Genomic DNA, 12,062 nt, shown 5'->3' with positions numbered 1-12,062 from the left:
TAACAGTTACACCTTCTTGAGCCTCAATTTAGCAATATTGATTTTTAAATCAATCATGTAGAATTCCAAGCGCCACAGAAGAGCTCGTCCTCACAGTCACGTGAAAGGTTGTGGCCATATTTTGAGGTAAAAAACATGTTATTCTACCATTTTAACTACAGTAATCTGTACATGACTATGGAATATACCATTTAAATGACATAAAGAAACAAATGCCAAATAAATGTTATATCTAATGAAAGTTGTGGTCCCCAGGGGTCGTGTCACTGGTGTTACTGCTGTTACATTTAGCTCATGATTTCATATGAAGCTTTTAGCTGAAGTCACTGGTGTGACCGACTTTATTCTGAGGTCATTGTGAAAAAATAGAATACAAATGGATTAAATTCCATATTTTAGTGGATTTTCCATGATTGACAACATGTGGTTTGATGCTCTGTAGCAGTTATTTTGTAAAATGCGCTGTTCATTAAAAATGTCCCTGGTGTTACTTTTCTTAAGTGTAACACCAATGATGATCAGTAACACCAGTGACTCCTATGGACAGATAGAAAAGTGGACGTTTCTGTAGAATGACCCTTGTATTGAGGGTGCAGTGAGTAGCACTGTTGCCTCACAGCAAGAAGGACCTGGGTTTGAATCCCCAGCCGGGCAACCAGGGTCCCTTCTGTGATGGACTGGGGCTACGTTCACAGTACAAGCCACTTTGCTTAAATATAATTTTTTGCTCAAATCTGATCTCTCTGACTCGATGGTTCACACTTGTTTAGTAAGTGATTCCAATCTGTCATTAATGTGACGAACCGGCGTCCTGAAATGACCCTCATGAGCTCATCCTACTCGGTAACGTCACGTGAATGAATCACGTGCATCATCAGCACAAACTAACGAGCAGAACGAGCTTCGCTGAGAAGATAATTAACTCTGATCAGCTCTCAGCTTCATTATTAGAGCGAGACGAAGGAGAAAAAGGTGAGATGAGCTGCTTTTCCACCGTTTACAGGCTTTAACTTCTTTTCGGCGCTGTTGCCATGGTAACGCTGAATGATGGAGCAGGCGCAGTGGAAAAAAGCATGTGAATTCCGATCTGAGCGTTCACAAGAAGGTCACGTATCCGATCTAGGACCACGTATGAAAGTGGCTCAGGTCGGATTTGAGAAGATCAGATTTGCGTGTCCACACAGCCCTGAAAGCATCAGATCTGAGTCACATTAGGGCAAAAATTTGTGTCAATTCAGGCTGGTAATGTAAACGTAGCTTGGCTGTTCAGGGTGTTTCCTGCCCTCTGCCCAATGGGCGCTGGGATAGGCTCCAGCACTTACAGGATGGATAATTAAATGATTATATTGAGATTATGGATCATACGAGAATTTGCATAGAAAACTCTACTGTTCATCATCTACGAGACGTCTGATCTTCAACTTGATATTAGAGCCTTTTATTCAGTGCAGTCCATGATGCTGTTATCTGCATTGATGAGCCACAGGTGGCCGAGATCATAGGAAACGTGTTTGACTTTCTGAGGATGCTGGACTTGGTGCCACCCAGTGCCAGCAGGGTTACTCATCGAAACACCATCCCTGCAAGATACCAATCAAATTGGTTATTCAGTATCATAACAAGGCATTCAATAACACTTTTGATAGATGCTTAAATACATATTAAATGCAACTAAACCTGAAGTTGAGTGTGAAAGATCCTATTATGTTTAAGCCTAACAACAAATCTAACCTACACCTACTCTTAAACCTAACCCTGACCTTAACTTCAACACTAAACCTACAGCTACTCCTAAACCTAAATCTGACCTTAACTTCAACACTAAACCTACACCTACTCCTAAACCTAAATCTGACCTGAACTTCAACACTAAACCTACAGCTACTCCTAAACCTAACCCTGACCTTAACTTCAACACTAAACCTACACCTACTCCTAAACCTAACCCTGACCTTAACTTCAACACTAAACCTACACCTACTCCTAAACCTAACCCTGACCTTAACTTCAACACTAAACCTTCACCTACTCCTAAACCTAACCCTGACCTTAACTTCAACACTAAACCTACACCTACTCCTAAACCTAACCCCGACCTGAACTTCAACACTAAACCTACACCTACTCCTAAACCTAACCCCGACCTTAACTTCAACACTAAACCTACACCTACTCCTAAACCTAACCCTGACCTTAACTTCAACACTAAACCTTCACCTACTCCTAAACCTAACCCTGACCTTAACTTCAACACTAAACCTACACCTACTCCTAAACCTAACCCTGACCTGAACTTCAACAATAAACCTACAGCTACTCCTAAACCTAACCTTAACTTCAACACTAAACCTACACCTACTCCTAAACCTAAACCTAACCTTAACTTCAACACTAAACCTACACCTACTCCTAAACCTAACCCTGACCTTAACTTCAACACTAAACCTACACCTACTCCTAAACCTAACCCTGACCTTAACTTCAACACTAAACCTACACCTACTCCTAAACCTAACCTTAACTTCAACACTAAACCTACACCTACTCCTAAACCTAACCCCGACCTTAACTTCAACACTAAACCTACACCTACTCCTAAACCTAACCCTGACCTTAACTTCAACACTAAACCTACACCTACTCCTAAACCTAACCTTCACTTCAACACTAAACCTACACCTACTCCTAAACCTAACCCTGACCTTAACTTCAACACTAAACCTACACCTACTCCTAAACCTAACCCCGACCTGAACTTCAACACTAAACCTACACCTACTCCTAAACCTAACCCCGACCTTAACTTCAACACTAAACCTACACCTACTCCTAAACCTAACCCTGACCTTAACTTCAACACTAAACCTTCACCTACTCCTAAACCTAACCCTGACCTGAACTTCAACAATAAACCTACAGCTACTCCTAAACCTAACCTTAACTTCAACACTAAACCTACACCTACTCCTAAACCTAACCCTGACCTTAACTTCAACACTAAACCTACACCTACTCCTAAACCTAACCTTAACTTCAACACTAAACCTACACCTATTCCTAAACCTAACCCTGACCTTCACTTCAACACTAAACCTACACCTACTCCTAAACCTAACCCAGACCTTAACTTCATCACTAAACCTACACCTACTCCTAAACCTAACCCAGACCTTAACTTCATCACTAAACCTACAGTTACTCCTAAACCTAACCCTGACCTTAACTTCAACACTAAACCTACACCTACTCCTAAACCTAACCCTGACCTTAACTTCAACACTAAACCTACACCTACTCCTAAACCTAACCCTGACCTTAACTTCAACACTAAACCTACACCTACTCCTAAACCTAACCCTGACCTTAACTTCAACACTAAACCTACACCTACTCCTAAACCTAACCCAGACCTTAACTTCATCACTAAACCTACACCTACTCCTAAACCTAACCCTGACCTTAACTTCAACACTAAACCTACACCTACTCCTAAACCTAACCCTGACCTTAACTTCAACACTAAACCTACACCTACTCCTAAACCTAACCCTGACCTTAACTTCAACACTAAACCTACACCTACTCCTAAACCTAACCCTGACCTTAACTTCAACACTAAACCTACACCTACTCCTAAACCTAACCCTGACCTTAACTTCAACACTAAACCTACACCTACTCCTAAACCTAACCCTGACCTCAACTTCAACACTAAACCTACACCGACTCCTAAACCTAACCCAGACCTTAACTTCAATAATAAACCTACACTGACTCTTATACTGAACTCTTATCCTAATGTTGTTGATAATCAACTGTCATCAAAATGTTTGTTAATAACGTAACTATTATAAGTAATTAAAAATTAAAATCATCTATAGGGGGCCGTTCTGTGTTACATCCACCACTTTCATTCCCAAACGTCCTCTACTAACAAACAATAACTGCTTAATGAAATTACCGCTCATAGATATCTCCATTGGAAGTGACCCCAAACACTTTTCCGTCAGTGGAAACCTCGATCATGGAAAGAGCTCCAGGTATCTGCTCCCAGCTTAAGGAGCCAGCACAAGCAGTCGGAGTCACACCCTGAAATGAAGCAGATTCAGACCAGGAATTCACTAACAAGGCAATAAATAAAGCAGGTGTCATTGTTGTTTTCATATATGTGTTTGTGTCTTTGTGTCAGTCTCTCTCTCTCTCTCTCTCTCTCTACCCTCTCTCTTCACAGGTGTATCCAGAGTTGCCAGATTGCTTTTTATTACATAGTAATAAAAAATCAAAACCTGCCAAAATGCATGAGAACACTCAAAATGTATACAGCATAACATCATTTTAACCATAATACTGCATTTAACTACGACATCAGTAATACGAGTGTATTAACTGCTGATACTTTCAAGAATTTGCCGATAAGTATTTACATTGTAGGTGGTACTGATTCTCCCACAGTGGTACTAGACATCATAGCACAGCTTTTTAATAGGGCTAGTTTTAATAAAATAGTTTGAAAAGCTTTTGTGTGTCTGTTCTTGGCTTCGTTAAGTACAAAATAGAAACATACGTAGGGGTTTGTTCCAGAATGCATTATAGACACGACACTTTCAAGAAATTTCTTGGGGTTTTTTCATGATATACGTTGTTGGGAGTGGGATTTACCAGAGGTGGGAACAAGTCACTGAGTCGCAAGTAACAAGTAAGTCTCAAGTCTTGACCCTCAAGTCCTGAGTCAAGTCTCAAGTCAAGATAATCGAGTCTCGATTCAAGTCCTGAGTCAATGAAGGCGAGTCTCAAGGCGAGTCCCAAGTCAACAGGTCTAATCTTCGAGTCCTAAACAGGTCAGTCTGCATTCTTCAGCTAATTTAAGGCCACAACAGTGAATGATGGTAACAGTGCTGAGGCCTTTTACTGACAGCACGTTAGCAGCGTATGGCTGTATATTAATTGTATAATTATTATTTTAGGCGTCCAACTAAAATAGAAACTCCATGGTACACAGATAACCAAGACATGCATACTGTATACACAAAGAGTAGTGCAACTACACATGACAAGAATTTTAAAAGTACTACAGAACCTAATTTAAAAAATTATATTCAAAGATCATTTTTGATGATTTTTGGGAACATCAGGTGTGCAGGACTAAAATAAAAAGGTTTACAGAACAGACAGCAAAATGATGGTAAATGTACGAGGCTAAAGTTGACTTCTTTTTGCCAGCTCTCGTCTCGTGCTGAATGTTGAGCTTGTTTCTGCAGAATCTGCTAAAATTGGTCAAACAGAGATGCTGTGTTTCTTTTGTTTTGCCGCCATGAGGAAACGGTCAGTTCACCTGATGAGTTTCTCCAGTAAGTGTTTAAGTGCTGAGTGAGACGCGTTGAACTGACGCTGTTGATGCTGCACTTGTTTCCGGCTCATGGAGGTGAACTTGAGCTCTAAACGCTTCACTCATCTTCCGAAATAAAATAAGCCAAGTGTATTCAGTTACGACAGGAAACAAATTCATTCATATAAAAAAACAATTGAGTCTCGAGTCTTTCCGAGTCATGACGCTCAAGTCCGAGTCAGAGTCTGAGTCACTGGTGTTAAAGTCAACAGTCGCAAATCTTTCTCGATTTTCTTGAGTCAAGTCTAAAGTCATAAAATTTGTGACTCGAGTCATGTGACTTGGACTTGAGTCACAAATTTTATGACTTTAGACTTGACTCAAGAAAATCACACCTTTGGGATTTACAGTACATATTGTAATAAAATCAAACCAGTCAGAAACTCGCGGTAAAAAGAACAAAGAATAAGAATAATTTATTATTGAAAGTCGAAAAACAGGTGATGGTCAAGTCCAGAAAGACCCAAATACAAAAAGAACCAACAACAAAAAACAGGCAAGCAGATCCAAACGGCAAAGGCAAAAAGACAAAGTCAAAGTCAAAGAATCAAAGACAGGTTCATTTTTCAGTTTTTGACATAATCTGAAAGTGCCTGTTGTTCTTTACATTGTGTGTAAATTTCATGATGATTGGACCAAAAGAAACGACCCAAAATGACTTGGAAAAAATGTCTGGTTCCACTGACTTACATTAAAGGTAAAGTACGTTTTTTATCTTTCTCCTGTTAAAGGTACCATTTTGGAGATACGAGGTTTTCTTCTGACAACAGAAGGTTCATTTCTGTTGGTCCATTCCTTGAAATTCTGGCACAAGAACATCTGATCTCATCTTCTTCAAATTACGTCAAAAAATGAAAAGAACAGAAATGGAGATGAGAGGTTTTGCCCGAAAAGCAACGATATTTATGAAATGTACATGAAAAATGAATAATAGACAAATGGTTTACATTAGTTTACATTATTATCAGTTGTATCTTCAGCTGTATCTGTAGATTACCTTCATGATAAAGATGGTGTCTGCAGAGTTGACTCCCCAGCAGCTGTACGGCCCACAGCTGTAGTACTTCAGCTTTCCTGGGATATATGTCCAGGAACCTTGCCCCCCAGTAAGGCAGAAGATATCATCATTCATGCTGACACCTGCTGGAGAGAACATTCCTCCTGCATCCACCTGTTTCAGCAGACCTTAGAGACGAAAGCAGACAGAGATGTAGAATAGAGGCAGAAGGACTGAAATTCGAATGGCTAAAGCTCTTAAACTTCACATAATCACACCTAAATACAAATACATGAGAAAGGAGCTTAAAAAACAACTCTATATATTTCACATCTTACATTAATTAATTTTTTTTTTCCAAGTAAAACACAGACCAGCACACCTGGAACAATAACCCAATCTCCTCCCACAAGTTTGTAGATGTAATTGTTGGAATCGACTCCCCAGACGCCAGCAGGTCCCACACTGACGTGCTTTAGAGATCCAGGAACCTGGATCCAGCCGGTGCTGTACAGCGTGTAGACCTCATTACTGGAGTTGACTCCAAACATTTGGCCGTTTCCAACATCAAGCTGCTTCAGCTTGCCTGGAACCACTCTACACTCCAGAGCTGTAAGGATTGCACATTATACAGGATTGTACATCATGAGATAAATGAAAAGGAGACTTATTATCCACCTCAAGAATCATCTACTTTGTGCTTTTACCACGCAAAAATCAGTGGTGGACGAAGTACACAAATCATGAGATTTGAGTTAAAGTAGAGATACCCAAGGTAAAATATTTCTCCAGTAAAAGTAGAAGTTTAGACCTCCACTTGAGTAAAAGTACAAAAGTATTTGCCTTCAAATGTACTTAAGTATCGGAAGTGAAAGTACTAAAAGATTAATTATGACTTTAATGTCCTATTATCATTACTGTAACAAGACTCGCTTCATTAACTCATTGTAGGTGAAAATACTCCAGTGTCTCTCTTGGTAAACCAGTCTTTTAATAGAAGGTCATTAATTAGTGACGCTGACGTCTATTAAAATTATCATCAGCACAAAACACTGAAGGCAAACAGTTTCCATCAGGTAGAACTGAGTGGCTCTGAAATCACTTTTTACAAACAAGCAAAGTTTCAGTTTAAGATTTATTTAACTTAGTTACAAGTTTAAGTTTAATAAAAACTTTAAACTCAGATTCACAAATGAGTTTCCTTTACTAAACTGCATCTGTAGGTCTCTGTTCATAAACATAAACTAGCCTAAACTAATTTACTATAAAATGAAATGTGTTTGTATAAATTCAGAAAAAAGACCCGTCAGTCACAACTGCATATGAGTACATATTTCTATATTGTGGTCTATTTACACAAAGTTAGGTTTGACATGTTACGTTTTTATAAACACATAAACCAAAAGGAACGACTTTCTCATAATGTAGTGGAGTAAAAAGTGAGATATTAGACTTTGAAATGTAGTGGAGTGAAAGTAAAAAGTCACCCAAAATGGAAAAACTTCAGTAAAGTACAGACACACAAAAACTACTTAAGTAAAGAAACGAATTACATTTACTTAGTTACTGTCCACCACTGCCAAAAATATTCAGCCAAGAACAGTCAGAGTAGTATCTAACTGTACACCACTAAGGTGGAGCTACAAGAGAGGGGTTTTTGATAAAGTGGCCAGCGAGTTTATAAAGAGAGAGTACACTCACCCAGGGAGGTGATGCAGAAGCTGAGGAGAACAAAGAGGACTGCTGTTCTCTCCATGGCCTTCAGTCAGAGTCAGTGTTCGTCTTGATTAGAACTGCAATGCTGAGACTGAGCAGACCTGGATAGTATAAATACTCCATGAATGAGGAACACAGTCAGGTGAATCTGATGAGGAGATGCCAAGGAGGAGCCTGTGAGGGCCAATCAGGAGTGGACGATGCCGTAGAGACTTATTTAGTTTCGTTTATTTGACAATAAAAACAAGAATGTAGTATCAGCTTGTTTGTCGAGGCAAGTATGACAAAAAGTGCAAGACTTATTTCCATTGAGGTCCTTGACATGTCAATGTGCATTGTGAAAACATGCAACCGTTAAAAAGATTAAAGTTCACTTTCCCTATATATATATATATTGTCTCACTCCCCCCAATATATATACATATTGTCTCACTCCCCCTGATCAGATTCATCAATTTATGACCAAAGGGACAGGATCAGATCCTAGATCAGCACTAAATAGCTTTGTGAATATATATCGCTGTTGTCAGAAGAAAACCTTGTATCTCCAAAACTTTACAGGAGAAGGAAAAAACATGCTTTGCTTTTAATGTAAGTCAATGTAACCAGACTTTTTTCCATGTCATTTTGGGTCATTTCTTTTTTTCCATTCTTCTTGAAATTTATGCACAACGTAAAGACCAACAGGTGTTTTGAAATTATGTCAAAAACTGAAAAACGTCAAAAAATGGAGATACGAGGTTTTCTTGATATGAATCTCATTTTTCTCTTGAAATCTCACGTGGTACAAAATTCCTTGAAATGAGAATGTTTACTTAACACTATCTGCTTTTAAATGAACGTCTTAATGGCCTAAAATAAACACTGTAATAAACACTCTGTGCTTGAAACAAGAACCATTCCTGAAAATTCTTCTCAAGAAGAGCTATGAAATGCCGCTACCAGGGATTCCCCTTTTCTTGGCTTCTGCCCTGTCTAGTCTGTTTCCTCGTCCCATGTGCCTTTGTTTTGGTTTTAGCTCCTTCCTTGTCCTGCCCTGTCATCTGTTCTCATCTGTATCTAGTTTCTAACGCTGGCCTCGTTTAGTGTTTGCAGGTGTTGTTTGTCATCAGAGTGTGGATTTGTACTCCTTTGTTTCTCTTGTCCAGGGAGCCAGCATTGTTGATGTTCACTGGATTTGTTTCCCTCTTGCGTTTTCTTTCCACATGTTTTCTGTTTTAGTGTCTTTGTACATCCTAGTTCCTGGTGTTCTTGAGTTTCATGTCTCTCATGGATCCCCCTTTATATCGTCCTGCCGATCACGTTGATGTTCCTTGTCAAAGCTTTAATAAAAGACAATCACACTTGCACCCTGTTTCCTCATTTGCTGTGCCTGTCTCCTCTTTCCAGCCACACATATGATAAACTGTTTTATTAACTCCACAGACAAACAGAGTGGATTAAAAAACACAGAAACTGAAAATTCAGCTGCTCGTGCGGAGACCCTGCAAGCAAATGATTGACGGAATAGATTTGTACGTTTGAGATTATTTAGCTTGAAATGTTGAAAGTATAAAAGAGTGAAAGACTGAATTTCTCGACAACTTTACTCATTTTAAGAGTGCAATGTTTTTGAATGTTTAAGATTACAAAGCGAGACTTTTTTCCAATTTAATTTTTTAAATTGTGTTGATTTTTCTTCTTTCCTAGTGCAGAGCTTCAAACATTTCACTTCAAAGTTTTATTACACACTTTTATAACTCAGGAATTACACAGTTATCAGTTTATCAGTTATCAGTTTGCTTCGAAGTCCCTGTAGTTACTGAATAATAATCATTAATATCTAGTGAGTCAGGAGTTTTAAGGGGGTTAATGACTTTTTAAAGTAGTCATAACATCTGATCTGATTTTGAAGCTCCTTTGGTCAAACTAAGCACTTTTTTCATTAGAGTTAATGGAATATCCTTGATGAAAATGTGTATGAATTACAAAACCAAAAGCGAACTGGATTTTGGTCTTTGTAGGTGAGCAAGCAGATCAACTGTTTTAGTGTTATTTCGTTTAAATGCTGTTTGTTTATTGCATCAGTTGTACAGAAGTGTTTGGTGCAAAGAAGGCTGCAATTTTATCTTAGCACCACCATCTTTGTGGAGAGGTCACATCAGTGGTTTCTTAACCCTCGTCTTTCACCCCTCATTGCTCGATAGCAGCTCAACACAAAAGTCACAACATTTCACACACAGAGAAAACCTAGTCAGTCTGATAACAGAGTAAAGGGGAGATACAGTTTATTTGATTTTTGTTCATTAAAACAAATCTGAGTCCATTTCTGTTCTGTCTCTGGAATCGACATAAATCAAAGTTTATTTATGTAATGCTTTTTACAACAGGTGCTGTCACAAAGCAGCTTTACAGGAAAATCTGTGTCTGAGCCCCCATGAGCGTCGCCAGTGGCGACAGTGGCAAGGAAAAACTCCCTAAGAGCAAGAGGAAGAAACCTTGAGAGGAACCAAGACTCAAAAGGGGAACCCATCCTCCTCTGGTCAACACTGGATAGCAAACAGTGTTAGTATAAAATATTAGAATATAAAACGGGGAAAAACAGGTGGAGCAACGGTTCATTAGATAGTTTGAGTTTATGCAGCAGCAGCAGGAGGGTCAGTTCATGCAGGTGAAGTTTGCACAGCGCTGTACAGTGAGAAGCTCCATGGTGGTCAAGCCGGTCCAGAAGGCTGGCGAGCAGTGGCACCCGATCAAGGCAGAAGAAGCAACAGCATCAGATGCACAGGATGGGCAGCTGATCAACTCAGCAAAGAAAAGGAAACACACAGAGAGTCAGTTCTGTAAAGAGGGACTGATCACAGATTACAGTGTTAACAGGGCAGCAGGGACGACAGCACCAACACTCCCAGTTTACCATGATACTCTATGACCATGAATCCCAGATCTACACCTAATTACACTAATTACCAAAGACTCCACTAAACAAGTAGGTTTTTACTTGAAAAGAGGATATAGAACAAAGTGTTAAACATACAATGTTTATAAAACTGCAAATTATATTCATCAAATGAGAATGTAAATAAAGGGCATGGTGGTCTCAAAAGGGAGGATGATTTTTTTGGAATTTCTTTCTACTTGGGGGATGTCATGCCCTTGCATCTCCCATCAAACAGAGTCCTTATTATACCTTATATAAGGAAGACTAGAAAGTCATTATACAAATAAGGAAAAAAGAGACGCCTGTATCTTTTAAAAGGCTATTCTGTCTCACATAAAGGAGTTCATATCATCAACCCAAAACCCTGCATAGAGGGATGCACTGAAGGTGGAGTGGAATACGTATATATGGCTCAGTGTGATCGTGTCAGAGGAGATGCTGTAGAAGGACAGAGTGCTGGCCTCTCATTAGGGGATGTTTGCTAAGGCTGGCTCTCTGGCCTGAGTAAAGTGATGGGGGTATGGAGCCATGGAGAGGTGGCCAGTTTAAGTTTTGTTTATACTGTATTTTTTGAGTGAGAACAAAGAATATGCTTACTGTAGATGTTTCTCCTGCCTCCAGCGGACAGTCATTGAGCCCGTAGACCATGCTACAGGCTCAATGACAATAGGTAAAAAACAAAAAGAATTAAGGCCAGCAAACAGTGTCAGAACAAGATTTGACAGTCTTAAAAAACAGGAAAAACAGCCCAGGGTCAAAAGCAAGTGCAGACATGAAACAAAGCAAAAAACAATGTTAATGGCTTAGAAATTCTAGAAATTCTAGAAAATGAGAAACTTTGCAAGCTGAGTGAGAGTTTTTAAAGGGGAAAGTGGAACGATCTTCAGGTGTGGAAGGGAGAGAGCCTAAGGATGGGCAGAGCCAGTGATCAGTACCCCCGTCTCAAGGGGTGGCCCCAGGTGCTGGGCAACGCCTGCACTTGGGATGGCCACAGGGACACAGAGTGGGATGGTCCTGCCATCTAGGATGAAAATCCCTAGTTC

At 39.6% G+C, this 12,062-nt stretch overlaps 1 protein-coding gene across 1 annotated transcript; it reads right to left on the bottom strand.

The window, feature by feature from the left end:
• Positions 1 to 1,143: 1,143 nt before the first annotated feature.
• LOC118798204 (fish-egg lectin-like) lies at positions 1,144 to 8,183 on the bottom strand. Its single transcript, XM_036557578.1, has 5 exons — positions 8,085 to 8,183; positions 6,766 to 6,993; positions 6,384 to 6,571; positions 3,962 to 4,089; positions 1,144 to 1,580 (listed from the first exon to the last, which is right to left on the bottom strand). The coding sequence occupies exons 1-5, from the start codon at positions 8,137 to 8,139 to the stop codon at positions 1,439 to 1,441; spliced, it is 741 nt and encodes a 246-aa protein (XP_036413471.1). The 5' UTR covers positions 8,140 to 8,183; the 3' UTR covers positions 1,144 to 1,438.
• Between the last annotated feature and the right edge of the window lie 3,879 nt (positions 8,184 to 12,062).

Source organism: Colossoma macropomum, unplaced genomic scaffold (genome assembly GCF_904425465.1).
Source record: "Colossoma macropomum unplaced genomic scaffold, Colossoma_macropomum, whole genome shotgun sequence".
In the NCBI taxonomy this organism is placed as follows: domain Eukaryota; kingdom Metazoa; phylum Chordata; class Actinopteri; order Characiformes; family Serrasalmidae; genus Colossoma; species Colossoma macropomum.
This window is presented reverse-complemented; position numbering and strand designations above follow the sequence as displayed.

What these genes read in the sequence shown, in the direction of transcription:
- LOC118798204 (XM_036557578.1), bottom strand. Translation starts at nt 8,139, where the DNA reads ATGGAGAGAACAGCAGTCCTCTTTGTTCTCCTCAGCTTCTGCATCACC. An exon ending in ACACCATCTTTATCATGAAG is followed by an intron (nt 4,090 to 6,383) that starts GTAATCTACAGA and finishes GCTTCATTTCAG; the next exon opens with GGTGTGACTCCGACTGCTTG. An exon ending in AATGGAGATATCTATGAGCG is followed by an intron (nt 1,581 to 3,961) that starts GTAATTTCATTA and finishes GGTATCTTGCAG; the next exon opens with GGATGGTGTTTCGATGAGTA.